Below are 24,199 nucleotides of genomic sequence, written 5' to 3'. Positions count from 1 at the left end.
GGCACTAACCTTAGATGAACCTTTCTTTCAGATTTACAGAGATTAGGTTGTCCTCCGCACTAACCCCAGATTCCTTCCTGAGGTGATCTCACAGTTCCACCTTGATCAGTCTGTTGAACTACCTGTTTTTTCCCGCAACCTTACTTAGTTGTGGAATGGGCGCGCTATACTCTTAATGTTTAAGTGTGCTCTTATGCACTGCTATGAAAGGACTATACCATTTAGGAATGCACAACAGTTATTTGTTGCTTTCTCCAAACCCCAGAAGGGGAAGGCCATATACAAATCGGGCATTGCAAGATGGATCATAAAATGCACCCAGACATGCCATGCTAAAGATAAAAGGTCCTTACTTACTCCACCTAGAGACCACTTGACTAGGAAAATAAAAGGAGCCTCTCTGGCCTTACAGGGGAACATTTCAATAGTGGACATCTGTAAAGCAGCTGCCTCCTGGTCCACACCATGTACATTTTTTCAAAACATTGTGTGAATATGCTAGTCCACCAACAAGCCAACGTTGGCCAGACAGTACTCCGTACACTTTTCAATCTACTTCAACTCCCACAGGCTAGTCATCACTTCTTGGAGGACTGCTTTACAGTCTGTGCACAGCATTTGTACCTACAGCCACATATGCCAGGAACAGACAAGTTTACTTACCCAGTAGACCCATGTCCGTGGCATAAAGTGCAGTAGATTTACATGCGCCCACCCTCCTCCCCATATATCTGTGGTTGTTGCAGTAACCTTTACATCTTCTTTTCCTCTTTTTGCATGGTCATCTCTATATATCACTTTCTTTTTTACAATAAATTCTTCCTCGCCGTGCGGGAAAAAGTTTGTAACAATGGAGTCGATGACCATGCGCATTAACCGGCAAGAGGCAGTCACACCACCTCATAAGTCTAAACACTTCTTTGTAGAAAAACAACTTGCACACATCTGGGCCCAACACTAGGTGGCAGGAGTATGCACAGCATGTGAATCTACAGCACTACATGCTACAAATAGATTTCTACTGGGTAAGTCAAGTATTCCTTTTCATCCATCAAAGGAAGGTTGTTTCAGGTGCTCACGAATACCACCACCGCTATGTGGTATTGCAATAAAAGGGCTCGAAATATCCACTTGCCTACTCGCAATAGCGAGCCAGATTTAATCGAGATGAGCTATTTTTATGGCCTACTCTCCCGTTCTGGTGAGCTGACAACAGGTGTTCTGCTTGCTCTCAAAGTGAATGAGCAATAAAGATGCCTTTAAATCTTATTTTGTCACATTTCTCTGCTTCCAGAGAGAGAGGTGAAAAAAGTCAGTTTTTCTTTCTACATTTACTTTTCTTTCTGCGACTGATGTTAGAGGGTTTTGTAAAGTGAACTGTGACAATTGGGATGAGGCTAGTTCAAGGGTCAAATACAGTGCAGTTAGGTTGGGTAGTATATTCAAGTTACTAGACCTGCAGGTCTATTAAAATGTTTAGATTTTTCGAGGCATGAACAAATGAGGTGCTGTGGGGGTCTCGGATCATGTGCCAGGCATCGCTGCACCTCTCGAGCCGGGGAATTTTCCTGGTGGCGAACCACCTGGCAAACCTTTTCAATGCAAGGGCGAACGAGCTCAGGCATCAGGACCTAAGCGATCACAAGTGGTAGTTACACCTGGAGCTGGCACAAGGGCTTCCACAAATGAGGAGAACCTCAGCTAGATCTATTTGCAATCGCCGACAATGCACAATGTCCATGTGGGTCCCACTTCTAAGTCTATAGGTCTGGCCAGTGTAGGCCTCACTGTAAATATTTGGGTCTTCAGAGTATTGACTCAGAGCCCTGACAACGCCGCTAACTCCGCCAAGATGTGAATCGCTCTCAGTATACCCTGCGTTCCATTCTGGATGTATAGTAACATGTCATCTGCATATAATAAGATTACATGCACCGATCCGTCCAATAATATTCCATGGCTCCTTCCCACGCGTCTGAAGAGTTCTGCAAGAGGTTTATCGCCAGAGCAAAGAGCAGTTGCAACAGTCGGCAGCCCTGTATATATGGAATAAGGCGAGGACAGCACTCCGCCTGTACGCACCCTAGCCGTAGGGTCCGAATATAACAAGCAAACCCATCACAGCCACTCATCTCCTAGTCCCATTTTCCTCATCACCTGCAGCAAGAAGTCCCAATGTAGTGAATCAAATGCCTTTTCCAGTTTGACCGCCATCACCGCGGCGTCTGGGTACCTTGTCAAGCCCTTGTGACATAATGCATGGTACAGCTGTCTCAGTTTGCTAGAGGTTGCCCTGGTAGTGATTAACCTGTTTTGGTCCGTGTGGCCCAGTCACTGCATGTGTGGTAGAAGCCTAGTGGCCAACACCTTGCTGAGCAATCTAAAGTTGAGATTCAGCATTGACAGCGGATGGAAGTCCTCCGTTGCCACCGAATCCAATTTATTTTTGGGCAGTGGGACCACCAACGCTTCTCTGGTGGAAAATGGGAGGCAGTCTGCCTGTAACGCAGCTGCGTACATTTTCTCAAGATGGGGGGCCAGAAGTATTACATAAGTATAATAAAATTCCATGGGGATACCGTCCAGCCCTAGTGTCTTCCCTCTGGCCATTTCCTAAATTTCTGAACTAATTTCCTGTGTGGTGATCGCCGTCTCCAGGCTTTTCCGTGTGACTTGGTCTACCCCTTGCAAGCCCAAGCCCTCCAGATCAGTCACCATCTTTTCTTCCAGTACCTCCCCTGGCCTCCCATATTGTTTAACATAATAGTTTCAGAATGTATCATTGATGATTTTGGGGTAGAAGATTGTCTGCCCCTCTGGTGTTAGAATGCTGGGGATCAGGGAATCCCTTCACTGCCGAATTGACCATGCAGGCAATTTCCCTGACTTTCCCCCTTCAACATGCTGCTTCTCCTGGTATATTCGAACATCCAGGAGTCTTAACCGTTCCCATATGTCATTGTTTTTGCGTTTTACGTCTGACAGTCTCGTCGACAACATCCCTGACGAGAAGATCCTCTTCAGGTTCCTCTTCAGTGGTATTGACTGCGTCCACAATCACCACTCACTGTATCGTCGGCGGTGATTTACTCAACGTTATCGTCGACCAGTCTGTTGTATTCCGCTTTAGGTGTCCGTATATAGGTTTTCATGATACATGTCCGTATATAGGCACAACTCGCATTGCCCTTATATAGTCATAAGATCCCAGTCCTTATTTAGGCATTAGCCATGCTCTCCAAATACAGGCATGGTCACCTACATCAGTCCACCCAAACGTCACAACGATTTCATAGAAACCCTTAAGCTCTTGGGAGTCCCCTTAGCACAGGATTATTGATTTCTCCAAGAACTCATTTATTCATGAACCGCTATTCCTTAAGGGTTCATTCCTGACATCTTCCTCTGCCCGACTTTACGTCAATGCTGACATTCCAAGGCACCTACCAGGTATAAATATACCTTCCCTTGCCCAAACAAGTAGGAGGAGACCTCGACTTTAGAGGAGCCCGTGTCCTGGCCTGATGCACTGACAAGAGACCCTGTCATCCCTGCTCGCAGAGAATCCAGCTTCCAGTGTTCTGACTTCCTTCGCGGGGTGTTAGAGTTCGAGACCCGGAAAGAGATTTCCACCTCTTTCATTCTCAAGGTATGGAGCTGACTAGAACCTAGAGGGACTCTTGGCATACTAAACTTAGCATACCATACTATAGCCTTCCATACTATAGAATACATCACCTACTTCTTACCTTGTACCACACTTAGGTTAGGTACACTGGGGTAGAACTAGTTAGAGAAGCATCTTACGAGTACTCGCATTCTTAGCTTACGTTATTTATGTATATGAATATATTTCATAGCTAAAAGTTAATGCTAGCGCAGTGTTCGAGGCATGTGGGCTGCTGAATTCATATCTGTGCATAGATCGCCGCCTAGTGTTGGGTCCGGATGTTTGCACGTTGTTGTCCTGGAAGAGTCTTCGAAGTATCCTGAGATAGGTGACTCCTCCCCTGGACCACAGTGCGCATGGGCATCCTCTCCATCCTCAGATTGTTTTTTTCCGCCATTGGGTTCGGATGTGCTTATCTTGACTCAAGTTAGGAAAATTTAGTTTCCGGCCAAAAGGCCTTTAGTTTTCGTCGGTACTGTTCCCGATCCGTATCGACAGTTTACTTGCTAGTTTAGCGACTTTAACAACTTTTTCGGATCCATTATATCCGACCATCGACCCTACATCAACGATGGAATCGAGGACCCCATTCAAGCGGTGTCCTGTTTGCCAAGCGAAATATCCACATATCGACGTCCTCCCGGTGTGCAACAAATGCCTCTCACCGGATCACGACGAATCGAAATGTATGGCCTGTGCCCGATTCCGATCCAAGAAGACTCTCCGGAATCGTCGTGCCGCGAGACTTGAAGCGCAGCAAGCGGCACCGGCCCCGACCAACATCTTCAGCACCGAGGACGAAGATGTTGAAAGCGTGGAAAACGTACCCTCCAGCCCCGCTTCCGAACACGGTTCCAGATCGGAAGACGTAGATGAAGAGCTTTTTCACAGGGAAGAAGCCGACTATGAGGTAGGAGACTACAATGAGGCCTTAGGGGCCGAAGAAGGTAGCTCTGATGACGAGCAGGGCCTACCCGTCCAAACAGAGGATATCCCAGTGCGTCAGTCTACGGCTCCGGTCGAGGGATCGCCTTCGGGCCTTACCCAAGATCAATCCCGCAGTTCTTCGGCCCCGCCCTCTGGCCCGGCCTCGGACATCCAGCGAGAGCCATTATTACCCAAAAAGACTGGTTTCCCTTCCACGAAACTGAAACCAATAGTCGCACCGGTTCAACAGAAACCGAAAGTGAAACTAACACTGGTCGGCTCGAGGACCACCACACCTTCGACGCCAGCCAAAACCGTCGGCTCCGACCGCACCAAAAGGGACTTCGGTGCCGAACTCGCTGCAGCCGAAGTCGGCGCCGACCCAAAGAGAAAGGCCATCGGCACCGCCAAAGCACCTCGGCCCCCGGCACCGAAACAATCGGCACCGACCACCAAGGTTAAAATGGCCGCTGCATCGCAATCCACCTCGAAAGCAGCGACTACGGTCCAATCATCGACGCCGTCGACAGCTACTACCTCTCCTCGACTCGATGACCCTGTGGCTCCGAAGAAGTCCACACCTGCCTCTAAAGAACCACTCGGCGCCAAAGAACCGTCAGCGTTCCAGGTGCGACAAGTTGCAGCGTCCTTGCAACGCATCAGAGAAAAGGCAGCCCTCCAGGCCACGTCGGGCTCCAAGCCGAAAAAGGCACCTTCGGCACCAACCAACATCACCTTTGGTTTGCCACCATCCACGGCGCCGAAACTATTCGAGATCAGAACACGTGTCACCCAGACGAGGTCCCCATCTACTGAACACTCTCCTACTGGGACATCACCGTCCCACTTCATCGACACCGGCAGGCTCATGCTCCGAAAGCGGAAGATCACTTCCGAGCAGGCTTTGGACTCTTACAGGATCCCGCTGAAGCAAAAACTGCCGGCGGAATCGGAACCAGTTCTTTATGAACGCCTCCACACCTCTTACCCAGATCCACAGTCCTTCTCTCCGACACACTCCGACACGGACGCAATAGAGGACTACATGGGTGACGACACCACCTACCCCAGGGATATGGACCCTGAAGGCCCGCAGGACCCTGATCACGCTTGGGATGACCCTGTAGATCCAGGTGCCGCTATGGATACACAGGACACGCAGCTTTATGGCGCAAAAACATCTCCCACAGAGGACACTGCTGCATTCAACGCCCTCATTGAACGTGCCGCAGCCAATCATGGAGTGCAACTCCACTCAGACACAATCGAGGACGATTTCTTGGTGGACACTTTCGCATCCTCAGAGAGGACTGTAAAGACTCTGCCCATGTTGAAAGGTGTCCTCAAGCCAGCAAAGGACATTTTCAAAGAAACCACCAGGGCACGGGTAATAAACCCCAGGATCGAGAAAAAATACAAGCCAGCACCTGGAGACCCTACGTACATTAGAGGCCAGTTGCCTCTGGACTCCATCGTAGTTGCTAATGCTCGCAAACGGGCACACTCGCAGACAACTGGTGATGCTCCTCCCCCGGACAAAGAGTCCAAGGTGCTAGAGACCTCCGGCAAAAGGATTGCAGCCCAGGCGGCAAACATATGGCGCATTGCCAATACACAGGCGCTCCTAGCTCGCTACGATCACTCACACTATGACACGTTAGAGACCCTACTCCAACATCTACCTGACGAGTACAAAGAGGCAGCGGAGCTCCTCATCAGGGAGGGACAACTTCTCACAAACGCATCCATTAAGTGTGCACTGGATGCCGCCGACACAGCTGCGAGGGCAATAAACACCAGCGTCATGCTACGACGACACGTCTGGTTACGAATCTCCGGATTCAAACCTGAGGTTCAAAATAACATCCTCAATCAGCCTGTCAACCCCGACTACTTATTCGGACCAGAAGTTGACACCACCCTAGAAAAGATCAAAAAAGACACAGACACTGCAAAGTCAATGGGGGCTCTGCAAACGCAGACATTTCGTAGTGGCTCCTTTCGTCGCCACGGAATTAGGGGAGCGGCTAGAGCACAAGCACTACTCAAGAGTCTCACAGATAAGAACCAGACCAAACGTTGGCGGCGCCATGTTGCGGGAATTCTTCACCTACACAGAACTATGCGCAGGAAAAGAGGACCTTGGTGTATAGGGTGTATCAACCTATCACCGTAGTACCTAAAATCCCAAAATCGACGATCTATAGTGTCTCATTCGTTCTCCTCCAAAAATCCCGAAGCTACAAATGATTAGAAAACCCAGAACACAACACTCTCGAGTCTCTCAGGATTCTCAGTAACAAGACATACCCTTTCGCTCGCTCACTCGTACTTGTCCACAATATGAATTGGCAGTCACTGTAATAGTTCAAAATGTTTATTTTAACGATCTTGCTGTACAATAAAGTATACGAGCCACTACCAGCAGCAAAATGCATAAACTCGGAATGATTAGCATTGTTACAATTCCATAGAATACAAAGGGGGAAGTCATTTTATAAAGACAGTGGAATAAGGTTTAAGGCCTTACTACCCTCCCCTTGACTGGAAGAACTTTATTTATATAAAGGAAGATCTGAGTTTTGACAGCAGACCCCATACCCTAAAGCCTGGATGTAATGTTTACATCATAGGAACAGCATAGCTCTTCTCCATAGAACAGCTTTCTCCTTGTGTATGTTAAAACAACATGCATCCCCGTAATATCTAAGCACGAGTCTCCAGCATTGCAGCTGTGTTTAGCATGTTATGTCTCGGTGCTAGGGACTGACCAGAACAGAATACCAAGGGGCATTGTTTATCGACCTTGTACAACGTGTTCAGACTAAACTCCAAGAATGCAGAGACTGTGAAAAGCAGACGGTTCTCATGTGAAAGGCATAAACCGTCTTGCAAAAATAGTCATGTAACGTGCGCAAAAGCAGCATTATTGCAGCAAAGCTCATGCTAACTTAGCAATGTCGACTATGTCCCTAAGGGCCATATAACGGGGGCAGAAATGGCCAAAACAATCACCGCAAAAACGGGAACAACCCTTGCCAAGGGGCCGTTGCCCAAAACATTAGGAGCCATACATGAGAAAATCCCTGGTGGTCTAGTGCCTTCGGGGCAGATGGGCCTACAAATATATGGCTGATCTGGCCCCAAGGGGATCAGAAACAGCTAAAATACTCACACCCCCAACATGGGAGTGACCCTTGCCTAAAAAACAGCCAAATCAGCTCCCAAGGTGGCCGAAACAAGGATATCAAATGGACCCTGGTGAGCGACCCTTGCCTAAGGGGTAGCTTCCCACATAGAAAAAGATATTCCTAGTGGTCCAGTGTTGTGGAGTCCTGCTCCATAATTGCGGTCCCACCTGCGATCATGGAGTAAGAATACACTCTAAACAGGCACAGGGGCAAAGGAACCCACGCTACACCCCCCCCCGCCCCCCACCCACCCACCCACCCACCAACCAACCAACCAAACCCCTCAGGAGATGGACTCGCCTGCTCTGTCCCCCATCTCTGGACACGCTGGAAGCTAATGGCTTCCAGAGCGACCCCGGCTGCACTTGACGTCCACATGCCGTGAGCACGCAGATGTCGTCGGATCGTTGGAAGGGGATTGGGGTGGCCGTGGAAGTGCTTCCGCTGCCATCCTCGGTGGGGACCCATAGATAGATGGCCCACAGGGGAAGCACCCTAGACATAACCGTAGCACCCAACGTGTTAAGCTTCATGCTTTGACTTGATCATATGAACACTAGCAATAGCTCTGATCTCTCAGAGGTGGATTACGTTTAGTGAAGCTTTGCTTGTTAGTGCACAGTTGGGCTGATTCATGTATGTATGCGCTATGTGTATAGCTTGAACCAAGCCATTAAGCAGAGACCGGGCATCTTGTATATGGACTTACTGGAGCGTGATACAGTGATCTATAAAGCGATCATTCTTCAGCTATTTCCCACATTAAAGCAGTGTTGGGGCTGACCTGATGAACACAGGGGTGTTGTTCCCTATGGGCCTTGTGTTTCCCTTTTTTCCACCTTTTTTTCTCTGGCCTAACGAGATGGTTCTGTCATTAGCTAGGTAGGCAAGTTTGCTGGTTGATGGATAATGTTGCAAGTTTTTTGATGGTGCAGGCTGACAAGGGGAGCTAGTGGATGTCAGTTTTTGTGTAGGGGTCATGTGATTGTTTATTCAGGCTCTTAATGAGGCATTCTGCAGGTAGTTTTACATTCTTAAATATAGGGAGCTGGTACTGAACTATCTACAGCCTTATGTTTTTAGCGGGATGTTTGCCAAAGCTGTGTTTTAGCACTTTATGTATCAAATTTGAATGTCTGTGTGTAAATGAATCCATTGTTCAGACTTACAGCTCCATAAATGTCAGCAGTATCATTCAAATGTGCCAAAACAATTCTCATCAGTTTGCAATGCAATATTCGGATTTCTAGCACATTGTATGTTCAGAATTTGTAATTAGATGCAAGTTAACTTTTATAGGCATGTCATTTAAGAGAACTCTTCAGTATTGATTTGTGTTCGGTTTAAAAAAAAAAAGAAGGGGGGGACACAAAAAAAGCAGCTCTTTTCATTGGAAAGTGAATGTCTTACTGAGAATAAGAGTTCTGGTGGTAATACTTTATAAGTTTGTGAATGGATCAAATGTTTTTCTTATCATATGTGTTTGAAATAAATGTATCACTGGCTCCGCTCCCTTACAACGCCTACTTATTGTATGCCCATTTATTTTACAGAAGACACCAAAGAAACAGAGGTTCCGACTGTACCTCAAAATAGTCAACTGACTTGGAAACAAGGCAGGCAGTTATTGCGACAGTAAGCTTTTAAAAACTTTTTTTTTTGTTGCTCTTGTCATTTGTTAAATGGGAGTAATTATACTCCATAACGTGTTTCTGAAGGGAAGCCTTCAGACATGCACATCGTTTGTGGTCAAACAATTTGTCATAGATGTAATGCAGGCAATATTATGTATGCACTGAGTGCAGGAATATTAAGGATTGTGGCAGGACCTTGCTACCATCTTCCAGGTTTCATATTGCTTTTGTAGCTTATTGGTAATTTTTCTGCATCCTTCCTGAAGGGACACAGTCATGGTCTAAACAGAACTGTTACTCATTACTGAAAGATTTCATTTTTTTACTTTAAAATGTTCATCCTCTTTTGTTATGTAATGTTATTGTGTAAAGTCTTTCTCTAAAATCTTTAACTTCTCTCTCTTGAATTGACTTTGCCTGCCATCTGCAAGTGGCAATGTGTAATATTCTTATTAGCACCCACGCAATCTGTCATGCTGCCAGTTGATAAAATGGCTGCTGATCAGTACTGGGGAAAGGCTGTTATAAACTTAGCAGAACCTCAAAATCCTACTTGGCGCCAGAAAGATTATAACAAGCATTGGCATAGCCAATAGCTCTCGCATTTGGGACCTTTAAGTGTTTTGCCACACCTATTGGCTTTGCCAGTGTGTTTAAGCTATCTTGTAGAGGAGTGTACCTGCTGTGCAGCATGTTGAACATTTATAATAAAGTAATAAGTATTTTTCTTACCTTATATGGCCATCCTGTGAATGTTGTCACAATAGGCCTCAGACCCATGGCAGACATAATCAAACATTGTTGGCGATTGCTGGATATGTAGTGCCAGTACTAGGTAAAGAGAACTGTTTCCCTTCCCTTGATGGCCCCTTTTAAGTGCTAATGAGGTTAATATTTTTGCAGCCAGTAGTTATTGTCGCAGATATTGTTTTTGTAAAGCACTTTCACCCACTCCCTGGGTCTTTTCTGTGTATTTAAAAAAAAAACCTCTTAAATATAAATATTGTTGCACAGATAGACGCACACAAACGTGCAAGCACAAAAACATAGAAACATGGACGCACAGACAGACATGCACACATTTGGAAACACCTCCACCTGCAGCTGCATACACTGATAGATGCAACCACACAAGCATACATATACACACTCATGCACACATGTAAGCAAGTAGAAGCACATACAAACACAGATACACAACTGCACATAGAAATGCATATAGCAAGCATGCACATACAGCACTACCAAGAGCAGATACATTTACACACACACATGCAGATATACAAGCACACACAAACACAGGCACTCCTACATACCTATGCAAATGTGCACACTCAGACACATGCATGCAGGCATCCACAAGCATATATACACGCACACACTCTTGGGTCTATTGTCTCCCCCCTGTGAGGTGGCTTCAATAAAATGCTCTGTTGGTTCTAAATTGCTGCTGGTGTGGGCCTGTGCAGGTGCTGAGCTGGGGCTGCACTGGCGGTGGTGCAGTGATGTGGAGGTGTTGCTGTTAATGCTGAGATGGTGCTGTGCTGCTGCTGCGTTGGTACTGCACTGGTGGTGGTGATGGTGCACTGATGAGGTGGTACTGTGCTGATAATATTGTTATGTGGTGATACGGTGCTTAGGTGGTACTGTGGTGGTGTTTAGGTGGTCCTGACAGATGCAGAGGTGCTGCTTAGTGATGCTGTGGTGGTGCTGAGTGATGTTGAGGTGGTACTGAGTGATACTTTGGTGCTGTGTTTGTGTTTAAGTGGTGCTTCGTATTGAAAGTTTGATGCTGCTCTGGTGTCGATGTGGTGATGTGTTAATGCTGAAATGGTGCTGCATTGGGGATTATTTGCTGCTGAGGTGGTGCTGCTCTGGTTCTGAGTTGGTGCTATGCTAATTCCGTGGCGGGGTGAGTTGGTGCTGCATTGTTCCTATGCTGATGTGGTGCTGAAGTGGCGCTGTTTGTTACTGAGGTGGTGATTTGCTTGTGGTCCTTGATGGTGCACAGTGATACTGATGTGGTGTCAATTGATATTGAGGTGGTGCTGTGTGATGCTGAGGTGGTGCCGAGGGGTTGTTTAGTGATGCTGGGGTCGTGCAGACTGATGCTGGGTGCTGCTGATTGATGCTGAGGTGGTGCTAAGTGATGTTTTGGGGATATTTAAGTGATGATGTTTTGGTGACGCGTTTATGTTGAGTTGCTGTTGAGGTGGTGCTATGTTGATGCTGCGCTGGTGCTGCACTGATGCGGTGGTACTGCTGTGCTGAAGGGGTGTTGAGTAATGCTTAGGTAATGCTGTGCCGGTGGTTAGTAACCCAGTAATTATTACTGTATCTAGTAACAATAAAGAACAGCAATACTATGGCACGAATGGGTGAATGATGGAAGGAAGTGTGAAGCGCGATACTGGGTTATCATTCCTGACGTGGAATGTACGAGGGCTGAACAACCCCAAGAAAATAAGGCAAGTTTTGGCATACTTAGATCGGCATCACATTGATGTTGCAATGTTACCGGAAACACACATGACAAGACGGTGCATTACTCGTCATACTGTTCCTATTCCCGAGGGGTAATGATACCGATTAGGAAAGGGGTGCAGTTTGATGTCGAAACTACGTATAAGGATGAGATGGGGCGCTTTGTTCTACTGGTGGGGAGATTACGGGGCCATCGAGTGGCATTAGTGAACACCTATGGACCGAATGTAGACGACCCAGGCTTCTATGCTGAGGTAGGGACTCGACTGGGTGGACTGCCTGACATACCACTGATCTGGGGGGGAGATTTTAATATAGCGTTGCAGGATGGTTGGGATAGGTCGAGTAACACAGTTGAACCACATACTAGGGCTAGGAGAAAATTGCTGGCCATAATGGCGGATAGGGAACTCGAAGATATCTGGAGAACCGGGAGAGTGGAGAGGCGACGCATACAACAGCGTTTAGTAGCAGCTGGTCCAGGATAGATTTCTGGTTGGGATCTGAGGCGGTGCTCCTGTGGACGAGATCCTTATGCCACTTACCTAGGACCCTCTCGGATCACAATCCGGTAAAACTCACCATTGAGCTGCCGAATTACACACCCCCCCCATTTAGTTGGAGATTTAATGCTAGAGCACTAACCGACCCTTTATATGCAGACGCAATAGGTAAGGCCGTAACGGAGTACTTTGAACTAAATGCGCCAACCACGAAGGACCCCGGGTTGCTATGGGAGGCGTTTAAGGCTACCGTTGGGGGGATCTGCATTGGAACAAGTGCGGGCATATTGAAAGATATTCGCCAACAATTGACGTCCCGTGAGAAGACAATCCGCGAGTTAGAGAGAGAATATGAATGTACACAAAACACGGCGCTACTAGCCGATTAACATCATTGAATTAGAGGAAAAAAATTAGTTATGTACATTTTTACATGTTTCCTAAATATATTTAAACTGTTGCAATATCTTTTAATATTTCTGTAATAATGCCATTGCCAAATATTACTTCACATGTCTGTGGTAAATATGGCATAAGTGCATTGGATAAGTCTTCCACATCTGTATTGATCAGAAACCAGTCCATTAGACGTTCATTGCTAATATCCATTGATTGATATGTTTCTGTATTTTGCACTTGCGTTATGGCACTGATTTCTTGCTCCGTTTTTTCTATGCCATATATTTCAATTTGAATTGTTTCTGGTGGTGGTTCTGTTGCCTGTGGATAGATAAGATAAACATTAGGTTTGTTCATAAAAAATTTCTATTTTGTTTAAAAAAAAAAAAATTGTACTTGAAGTTGACACTCTTGTTGTGTTTAATATTTTTTCTCCGTTGAACTCATGTACTGTGACATGTGTTATCTTTATATATTGTCCAATTTTGAAATTAAAGTGTGTTGCTTCTCTCCATAATGTTATTTTGACAAAGTCCGTCGAATCCTTTGTTATTGATTTTTAAGTTTGTTTCTTGACCGCCGATAAATATCGTTTTTGGTTGATCTTCCTGAAAAAATGTAATTGTAGTAATTTTTGTTGTTGTACGATAGTATATTATGGCTAGATAATTGATAGGTTTATTGAACTGAGAAAATTAAAGTTTAGATAGACAGTATTAGTGACAGAGAGAAAGTTGGTGGGTTAGTGTAGAGATTGTGTTTATAAAGGTAATTATATCATTTTTTATATATAGAGTTCGGATTGATATAAAGGTTTAGTTATATTACTGATAATGTAGATATAATCGTAGGTGAAAGTATAGTGAGAAATATAAAGTAGAGCGAGAAAGTGAGAGAGTTAGATAGTGAGATATATTTTGTAAGTAGAGCTGGCGTATTGAGTTAGGGATAGATATATGGATATGTAAATGATAGACAGAGTTAAATATATTTTACAACGAAAAGAGACAATGAGAGTAAATGTTTGTGTTATAGATATTGTTGTATTTGAAAAGTTTGACTTAATGCTAAAACTTTGATTTGATGTGTAGCAGAGTTACCTATTGCACTTATAACCCTTTGAAAAAACACTTTTAGTTTTAAATCTAAAAACATAGAGCTAATTTGTAAAAGTTAACTTTTGAAAATGTAAGGGAGTGAGAATGGTGGTCATTTTTGAGTTTCCTTTAATCTAGTGTGAGGACCAAGCAGATGCTTTGAACTTAGAGGATGGTATACTGATCTATTTAGTGGTGGTCCTCTTGTATTCGTATTATTTAATGCATATTTGTGTTGAAGATTAAAAAAAAGTAAAGCCCTAGTAAAGTATTATTGTTTCAGATTATATAGCGCAGTTATTATTATAGTATTAGCTTTGAGCTGATTCCGGAGAGCTACTGCTCTTTGAGGAATGTTTTGATATTGGATTCTATAATATTCACTGCAGTGTTTAAATGTATTTTATAATGCTTAGCAGGGCTTTTGTTTTGGGATTTTACTTTTTGCCTAGAACACTGCTTGGGATGGTGTTTGGAGGATGGCACCACCACTAAATCTGCATTATGTGCTTTTTGTGTTTAAGGCATCTGCTTGGTTTTTTACTTATGTTATGGAGGACCCTAAGATTATACCTTCTTTTACTGCTCACTGTATTTTTGTTATGAGATGACTATATGCAATTTAGCATATAGAGATAGATTTACTTGTTGTTTTACTAAAGTTCTGCAAGGTTTCTGTTTTAATAATTGGGATGAGATGAGGGGTGCTTTAGAAAGTGGGTTATGAATTACATTGAAAACACTTTATTCTATGCTAAAACTGGAGTTAGCTACTTCCCTTACAACCCTTAAATAACATTACTTTTATATGCTAAAAAGCATATAACCTATTAACAAAAGTGAGCTTTAAAATATATTGGTGAAAGAGAGAGGTGCTGATTTTGGTGACCACCCTAACCTAGGTGGAGGACCAAGCAGATGCTTTTAACATAAAGAGCATATGATGCAGAATTATTCAGTGGTGGTCCCTTCCTTGTAGGATTACCGTAAGCAAAGTTATGGCCCAAAATACAATGCCAATTAAAGGCCCAGTAAAGCTTTATGGTGCGATAATTTAGAGTGTAGTGAATATTACAGTATTAGCTCTTTGCTGAGCTAGGACAACCTCTGCCCCTTTAGGAATGCTGTGACATTGGATACTATGAAATTTACTGCTCTACTGAATGTCGTCCCATAATGCTTTGGAAGGCTTTTGTTTGGTAATTTTTTTTTACTATAACTGTGTTTGGTTTTGAAGGATGAGGCCACCACTGAATATTTTACCATGATGTTTTATTTGTGTTCAAGGCATCTGCTTGTGCGGCTTTGTAGGTTATGGAGGATATGAACGTTAGCGCACATTAACACACCCAAAACATTTACGCATTTTGCACCATATATTTTGTAGAGGTGTGAGTGGGGGGGGAGATAGGTGAAGATTAAAAGGAAGCGGGTGAAGAGAAAATGAAGGGAGATGACGTTTACTGCCGGGACGTGTTTTGGGAGTGGGCGAGGTGTGCTGTGTCTGACTGCTGTTACCGTGGCGGCGATGGGCTGCTTCCTGTTAAGAGTTGTCACACCAACATTTTAATTTAAGCACGAGGAAGCGCCCAAGGATGTGATTACCTCCTCCTTAAAGTTGTGCCTTCTTAGAAATAACAACCTGGGTGTTCAGTGTTTTTTTAAGAATGCGCTTTTATATATTTTACACAAAGTATCAGGTTTTTAAAAATATTTGCCCATGTGTTTACTGGCAGATAACGGCCTAAATTAAGCCCACTGCAGGGGCCTACATTACGCCCCTGTGTTAAGCTGGTGAAAGTTGTGTATGCCGGCCTGGAGAGTGTACTCTGGCCCCACCCTGGGTGTAGAAAGGAGTAACACACTTGCACAAATGTGTCCATTCTGAATGGTTTCTACGTACGTGTATGACATTCAGCTTTGCCACAATGTTTTTTGCTATCACAAGCCTTTTGTTTGCTACATTTTTAGCAGACATTTAAATAGTACAGTTTTACATAATGTGTTAATTATTGGTGCGCAGCGTTCCTTCCTTCAACATCATCCACCCTGGGGGCGTTGGTTAAAATTAAAAGAGAAAGTGGGTCGAAAAAGCGACAACGGGGCAGTAAGAGGCAGCGTAGACTGAAAGAAAGGGAGAGATGGGAGGACAGAGTGTGAAGGGGCATGGGGCCGAGAGAAGGAGCGGGCTCCAAGAGGAGAAGGCGTTGAAAGGAAAGATGCAACAGGGAGAAGCAGTTTGCACAATATCACGGTTTGTTAAAAAGAAATAAAACACTTGCAAAAATGTGTCCTTTCTGAATGGTTTCTAAGGTTTTAAAACTGAACATCTCACAATAGACGGAACCTACATTAAACTTGCGCAGGGAGAGCGATTGAAATTGTGGAGAGCCTGCATCACGAAAACAAGCGTGTTTGTTACCATCTCAGCCGGCTCCTGGAAGAGGCACAAAGGAGCCGGGGAAGTTAGGGAAGGAAGGGGTAGGGGAGGAGGCTTTTGCAAGTGCGGCCGTGCGAAGGAGACCAAAAACAACCTTTGAAATATAACACTCAACAGATGGCACATTGCGCGCTGCTGCTCGTAACAGCAAGGTGGATGCTGTAGGCGTCCACATTTTAAGAAAAGTTGGGACAAAAAGCCGCCTTTGGCCAATTGCGTGCTTTCATTTTTGAAAGCCACACGCAAAGGCCAATGAAATGTCACTACAACACGCACAAGCTTACTCGAAGTCCAGAGTGATTCCAAGAGGTCATCTCCTAGTGCAGTGCAGTGCAGCGCATGTGCGCTGCGCTAGACTCGACCTAAAAAGAAGTGTTATAAACTAGGATTTGAAAGTGCTTCTTCTTAAAAGAAACTTAGCTGTTTCTCCACCTCCCCCTTTCATGGAAGAAAATATTGCTTACCACACATTTCTTTGTAATGTTTTCTCTTTAAAAGATTTGTTTCAGTGTGAATCTTTTCTGGATTCACATGCTGTTCATTATACCACCATTTAGTGGTTGGGTCTGGAATTCTCCACTCTTTTGTAGTCCTATTTTTTCTTTTTTTTTTTGTCCGTGGGAGTCAACTGAACCCCATTTAGAGTCTCTTGTGATGTCGTACTGCTTACTCCGGATGCTCCCACATTTGGTTACCATCTTCAGATATTTTTTTTTCACCGTTTGGTCTGGGTGGTTGCTGGAGGGTCGCCCATACGTGGAAGATGTTTGCTGCAAAATTCACCAAAATTGGATAGCAACACTGACGAAGAGGTATCGGCGGACATTTCAGGAGCAGAAAAATGTCCTTGATGGATTTTGAGAATGCCTGTTGAGGGGCCTCCCTGTGCGGCCCATTCCAGCTCTGCAGTAATTGCACCACAAGTTCTTGCCGAGGGACAAACACCCAGTCTGCTACCACATTCCGCTTTGCCAAAGTGAAGAGTGCAACGCCTGCTCCGTATACACCTTGAAGACGCTGAGGGTAAGAAAGTGACAGATGAGCCCACCACTACATGCAGGGACAACAGATGATTCCAACCCTAAGCGAGCTCGGTCTCTCGCGAAAAAGAGGAAAATGTCGCAGAAGAAAGTGAAACATCTGACACAGATCTACAGATGGTCAAGAGTCAGGTAGCCAAAAAGAGATCAGAAGTTCTTCGTCCTCCAAGAAAATGCCAGAGTCAGGAAAACGGACTCAGGGTTGTTGAAGGGAGCCTCGGCGTTGAATTGCTCGCTGACTTCATGCACACCGCGAGGAGACAAGGATCCCCTCGGATCCCTCCAAGGAGGAAAAACTCCTGAGAAATCAAAGTTGTTGAAGGATCGACATGAAAAGGACGTTTCAACTTCTATATAAGAGAGGTTCTTGAGCAGAACATAGAAGCTCGATGACCGAAACATCATCTAAAGACTGTTCGATGCCGAAAAAAAGGCAGCAGAAATGGAAAAACAGGAGCCTCTAAGCTGAGCTGGCTGCCCTTCTACAGAGAAAGGAGGGCTTCGATGAAAATCTAAAGGGTTATGGGATACTGCTGAAGTCTTTGACAACGAAGGACCAGAGAGAAAAAGAGGTTGAGGAAATCGAACATCCCTTAACACGAGAGCCTCAAGAAGCGGAACTCTTCTATGAGGGGGAATTTGAGCTGTTGGCAGGAATGTATCCAGGTTCTGAGAATCTGAATATACATAGGCCATTAGCAAGCTCTAGAAACAGACTCCCTTTTTTGCAAGATTACCTGATGCCAACTTGACAATGTGTACTGAGAACCTGATAACCAGGCCCCAGCGCCTGTATTATTTCCTAAAACTGTACCTTTGTACCCACAATTAGCACACCTCTGGGCCACATGTAAGTCCCTCATTAAAGGTACCCTTGATACCAAGGGCCTTGCTACCAGAGAGGGCCTCTGAGTGCTGCAGCATCTATTATGCCTCAGAGACCCCTCACCTTAACACCCCCACCCTGCCAATGCAGACTCGATGTTTTGGTGCAGACCAAACTGTAGAGTCGACATGTCACACATCCCTGTGTGCCATGCCTACCAACACTGCCTCTGGAATGGGTAAGTCACCCCTCTAGCAGCCCTACAGCCCTAAAGACAGGGTGCGCCATACCAAGGTGAGGGCATAGCTGCAAGAGCAATATGCCCCTAAAGTGTCTGTGCCATTCACAGACTTAAGTGAAGTGAAGCCCTTTTGAATGCATGGGCTTGGAGTTTTTCAACACAAACTTCACTGCTCCATTTTGGCTTTACTGAAGTCTGGGAAGTTTGGTATCGACCTTCCCAGCACATTAAACCCATACTGATGCCAATGTTGGATTTAATGAAAAACGCACAGACAGGGCACCTTCGAAATGCCCCCTGTAAAACGACCAACTCTGATGTGGTTTCCAGCCTTCTGCCACCACCAGACAGGTTTCTGGAGCCCTGGACAGAGAGCCCTCTGCTCTTTGGGCCAGGAAACAAAGCACATCCTGGGCAGAGGTGTCCTGCCTCCTCACCCAGGTTGTGCAGGGTCCCTGCAGGGGGAGCTTCAAAGGCCTGCCGCCTTTGTTAGCTGCCCCCAGCATTTTGCTGATATCAGCAACTGTCTCCCACTGGTTCTGGCCCCCATTTTGGGCACAAGAACTGGTGGGAAAACCTAGCCAGGAAGGGAGGGGTGCCCACCTTGCAAACACCACCCTCAGGTGGGGGAGGCGAGGGCCACCTCTGTCCCCTCCATCTTGAGGATGAGGGGACCCCTCCAATCCGGAAGGGACCTATGCCCCCCTCCCACTGGGTGGTGGCATATGGGGGGTGTAGACACCCCAGGGAAGGGACCCACTGGTCCCAACCTGCACACCCCTGTAATGCCCATAAATCTAGTATTTAGGAGAACCCCTGAGCCTTGCCTCTTCAGATTCGATGCGACAAGAAGGGCCGAAGAGCCATGCTGCAAAAGAGGATTACGACAACTGCTGTGGCCCCAGCCCTACAGCCCTGTCTCCTGCTCTGAACCCCTGCGAGCTGAACCCAGCGTATACTGCAGGCTCCAAGAACCCTGAAATATTCCCTGCCTTCCTAAAAAACATTTATCTCCTGTGGACACCCCCAGCGAGGTCCCCCCAGACGATCTTGACCTATGTTCCAGCATTTGATAACCTCCACCTACCTTCTCCTTGACGCCTACAGCCTCATCCTGAAGGGTCCCCCCCCCCCAACCGCGACTGGAACGAGTGAGAAAACCACACACGAGACGACACCCCTGCACCCTCAGCTCCTGAGACCTGAGGTGCCCGACCGATGGTGTCCAGCAACGCTTCATCTTCTTCCTCCGGTTGTTGATTCACTTCATCCAGTCTTCTGGCTCCAGCCTACAGTCCTTTTCCACGACCGATATACTCCATTGAAAAGCATTGGGCTCCGACACCACCTGAGCACCCTGCACCCAACTGTCCTTGCGCCGCTGGTGGTATGGACTTGGTGCCAACCTGGGACCCCCTTTGCCCTAACCTTAACCTTAAGAGCTTGGCTCCCGAGACCGAAAGGCCTGCCCGTGAGCAGCCTCCGACCAAGGTTCCCCCTAGCCTTATTGGCTAACATTGACTCCCTGCACCCAGCCGCCCAAGTGCCACTGGTGGTGCCTCTTGAGTGCCAATCTGACATTTGATTCTACCCTCTAAAACTCCATCTCAGAAACCATTTACTTACCTGCAAACCTAAGACTTTTCTTTTCCCCATAGGGCTGAGTGGTGGATTTTATCAGAAAATTCTTATAAGTGTTGAACTGTCTTGTTCTGCAACAAAAAGTAATTTAGTGTCTTAACCTGTTTACCAACATCCTGTGTTGCTCAGACTGTTAGGAGTATGTTTCATGCTAAACTAGGAAAGTCATCTGAAGTGCTTTTCGAACTATTTTCTCTACTGCAAAAGTAATCTAAATGTTCCTACAAATCCAGTGTTAACTGAATTTCTAAAAAGTCACATTGTATGAAGAGTTTAACTTACCAGCTACTAAGTGAACTTTGGTTCTAGAAATAAAACAACAAAATAACTTGTTATACAAACAATTGGTCTGGATTAAGTCTTTGAGTGTGTGACATCATCTCTTGTCTGAGTGTTCAGCAAATGCTTAACACTACCTTCCTGATGAGCCTGATTGCTCAAGCGCACTACCACAAAAGAGAGTAAGGTATTTCCTACCTTAACCTCTGCTATACCTTTGGGAATCCACTGGACTCTGTGCACACTATACCTCACTTTGGTATAGTATATACAGAACCAGCTTCCTGCACTCCCCTAAAGGAGTGGACAGCTATCTGTCCAGGCTTTCTCCTCTGGATGACATTGCCATGTACCACCAAGTCATAAAACAGGCTGCTGACTGGTACGGGCTATAGTTGGAGGAAGAAAGACCCCAGTCTTGTTTCCTACTGGAGTCACATGTACCAACACAAGCCAGGAAGCAATTCCTATCCATGCTCCCTAGCGTTCTGGACCAGGGAAATTATCCTTCAAGGAACCCACTACTTGTTGAGCTGTTACTCCAGGGGCAGAGAAAAAGTATAAGTATTGTTTGAAGGATCCAGCGTATAAAAAGCGTGCAGTACCTGCAAATTCCATTATGGCATCAACAGCACGGAATAGGGCCAACAATTAATCTATATCAGAGCCACCTCCAGACAAGGATAGCAAAAGGGTAGACCTCATGGGTCGAAAGTTTGAACTCAGTTTGGTTAACCAAGGGCGCAGTGCAGATTCCATTGTTCTACTTAACCGGCATGCCTATCAACACTGGGAAGGGATGGGAGAACTGATGTAGCACTTCCCTGAGCAATACAAAAAAGGGCTGCACACTGGGCTGAAAGTAGCAAAAACATCTCCAACGCATGCCTGAAATCAGCATTGGTATGCAGCAGACACATCAAGCTGCCAAATTATGATGGGCATCACCCTCTGACGCCATTCTTGGCTGAGAATTTTAGGTTTCGAGCCGGAAGTGCAGGTCAACATTCCTAAAACCCCATTCAACAGGGAGCAGTTGTTTGGGAGCACTGTGGATGAAACACTCAACCAACTAAAGAATAACGAAACTGCAAAATGTATGGGAGCTTTGCAGTTTTGTGGAGAAATGCGGATTGGGACAGCATCATCACGCAGACTTGTAGGGAGAGGCCGCTTCCAGGCTTGAACATCCCACCAGAACTTAGAGGGAGGCAACCAATTGGCCACAACATTACACAGCTGGCAGTACCAACAGCAAGGACGCCAGTCCTTCCAGGGAAGATCCAGAGGAAGGGCTAAGCCACACAGGAGGCTCAACCCCCACCAGTAAGTGATTTGCCAGAGACCGGTGACCTATCACGACCACCACCAGGGAGAGGCATAAACAAGGATCTGGGACTCTTACACACACCACCAGTAGGAGGCAGAATAAAAAAACTTCAGGAGTGGGTGATTAGTTCAGTCAAATTGGTATTAAACATGATTTAATTGAGCTTCAAGGCCTATAGGGATTGCAAGGGACAGATCATCACTGACCCCTATCTATTTGTTCGTTGTGTTTGGGTGCTGGTCACGATTCCGGACACTGCAACTCTTGCCTCAGTATGTTCCCAGAGGCCACCCAAGAGTGTGAACCAACACTTGTTATCACCAGGGCTCGTATTGAGAGGAGATATCGTCGTTGCTCTCAACACCGCTAGAGTTTGAGGTTCATTGCTCGTTCGAGACCAAAAGGAAGAAGCATAAGAAACATTAAAAACACTCAGGAAAAGGTGTCTCCAAAATAGCTCTGGACTCCACCAGGATCTTCTTTCTCAGATCCAGAGTTTGTTCCCTTGGGGTCCAGCTTTCCAGACAGCTCCGCACCTGTTCTTCATACAGACCTGATCCTTGACACAACCATTCAAGTGCTGATGTTTGTAGAGCTGACACCGGTGTCACCTGCCTTCCTTCCAGAGCCTTCAGCACTGCTACCTTTCTTAACAGACGCGAAACAAACTCTACCAGAGTTCCCAGTTCTGGGCACTGTCCCAGTGCCTTTTCTGAATGCTATTTTTTGTGAAGATTAAACCGGGCCCATGTTCATACCAATGGCGCAGTACGGCGTCCGCCCATCCATCCTGGCTCCATCCATCACGCCATGGGCTAGCTATACCTGGCCTCCATTGACACCGTGGAGGGCCCCACCCCAGAAGCCACTGCCACTTCTGCTGCAGCCACAGACGAAGCTTATACCACCACCTCCTCTCCCAGTCTTGGATCCTCCCTAACATGGGCGCTGAAGAGAGATTACACCAAATATTTGGCTCTGATCCTTTACCACTTTATGCAAAAGATTTGAGATACCTGGATTATCTTCAGCAAGTGGGCTAGATACTTCTCCAGAGATGCAGATTAATTTTCTGTCGGTCCTCCTACTACAGAAGGTCTTACTTCATTCAGTAATCCAAACAGTGACTGAGGTTCATGATCTACAACTCCCTACAGTTCACTTCAAAAGAAATGTATTGACTGAGCTTCTCCTTCCTACCCATCCAGCCTCTGAGTCAATGTTACCTTATAATGAGGGTCAACTTGACCCTATTCTGGCAGTTTGAGAAAAGCCTTTCTGAAGCCCCCCTAAAAATAAAAACTAGTGGGCTGAACATTACCACTCTGCTCCAGGTGATCTGGTGTTTCTACCTGCCCACCTTTCACTGGAACCCAAGAATATCATCTGCGGCAACCCTCAAGGCTCATCCCCACACTATTTAACACCTACATGACACCACTGGCCGACATAGTCAGAAACCATGGACTGAACATCATATCTTACGCAGGCGACACCCAGCTCATGCTCATCAGAAGACCCCTCCACCAAAAGGGAAAACTTCCAGAGATGCATGACGAGCTTTCCAACTGCATGAAAAGCGACTGCATAAAACTCAACACTGACAAAATGGAGTTGCTGATATTCGGGAACACTTCACTATAGAATGACTCATGGTGGCCCCCCCCAACTAGGACCTACACCCACTCTGGCAGACCATGCCCCCAACCTTGGAATTGTATTGGATAGCAAGCTCACCATGAAAAGCCAGACCAACGCAGTCTCATCTACCTTTTGCCTCACTCTTCGCATGCTCTGGAAAATCTTCAAATGGCTTCCTGTCAACACCAGACAAACCATAGCTCAAGATCTAGTTCCCAGCCAGCTGCACTACGGTAACCCACTCTACGTAGGAATCGCCATTCGCCTCCTGAGAAGACTTCAGATCATACAGAACGTAGTGGCCAGACTCCTCTTCGACTTCCCCAAACAGACCCACATCAAGGAGAACCATTGGCTACCCATCCATAAGAGATGCCAATTCAAGATGCTGATCCAGACACCTGTGCTCCACCTCCCTCGCTCGTATCCCCTGGATCCGCTGAGGCTAAAGTGAAGGAGGTTCCTTCTCGTACCTCGCAGACAAGTCCTGGAATGGCCTTCCTCTTCACCTCCAGGTCTCACCTTCTCTTCTAGAGTTCAGGAAGGGACTCAAGACCTGGCTGTTCAACTGATCCACTCGAAGCAGCAGCCCTCAGCGCCTTGCTACCCTCACGGGTGACAAGCTGCGCTATACAAATTGATTGATTGATACAGGAATCATGTTCTTTAGGTCAGCAACAAGGAAAATCTCTCTACCCCAGTGGATAGGGAAACAAAACATTTAGAAGCATGGGGAAAGAAAGAGATTTTAATGCCATACTCCTAGCAGTAAACCGTGACTGCCGGTTGCCGACTTTGCTTGGTACAGACACTGGATCCTCATGTTCCAGAAGATTTACGAGACCACTTCCAAGAA

At 45.9% G+C, this 24,199-nt stretch overlaps 1 protein-coding gene across 3 annotated transcripts in view; it reads left to right on the top strand.

Moving 5' to 3' along the window:
• The window catches only part of STRN3 (striatin 3), a 900,588-nt gene that overhangs the window by 197,356 nt on the left and 679,033 nt on the right, over nucleotides 1-24,199 (top strand). For all 3 annotated transcript variants that reach the window (XM_085627373.1, XM_085627372.1, XM_085627371.1), the window contains exon 4: nucleotides 9,342-9,423. In XM_085627373.1, the coding sequence (XP_085483499.1) occupies nucleotides 9,342-9,423 (82 nt within the window). The remainder of the gene's footprint in view (nucleotides 1-9,341; nucleotides 9,424-24,199) is intronic.

This window comes from Triturus cristatus, chromosome 9 (genome assembly GCF_964204655.1).
Source record: "Triturus cristatus chromosome 9, aTriCri1.1, whole genome shotgun sequence".
Lineage (NCBI taxonomy): Eukaryota > Metazoa > Chordata > Amphibia > Caudata > Salamandridae > Triturus > Triturus cristatus.
This window is presented reverse-complemented; position numbering and strand designations above follow the sequence as displayed.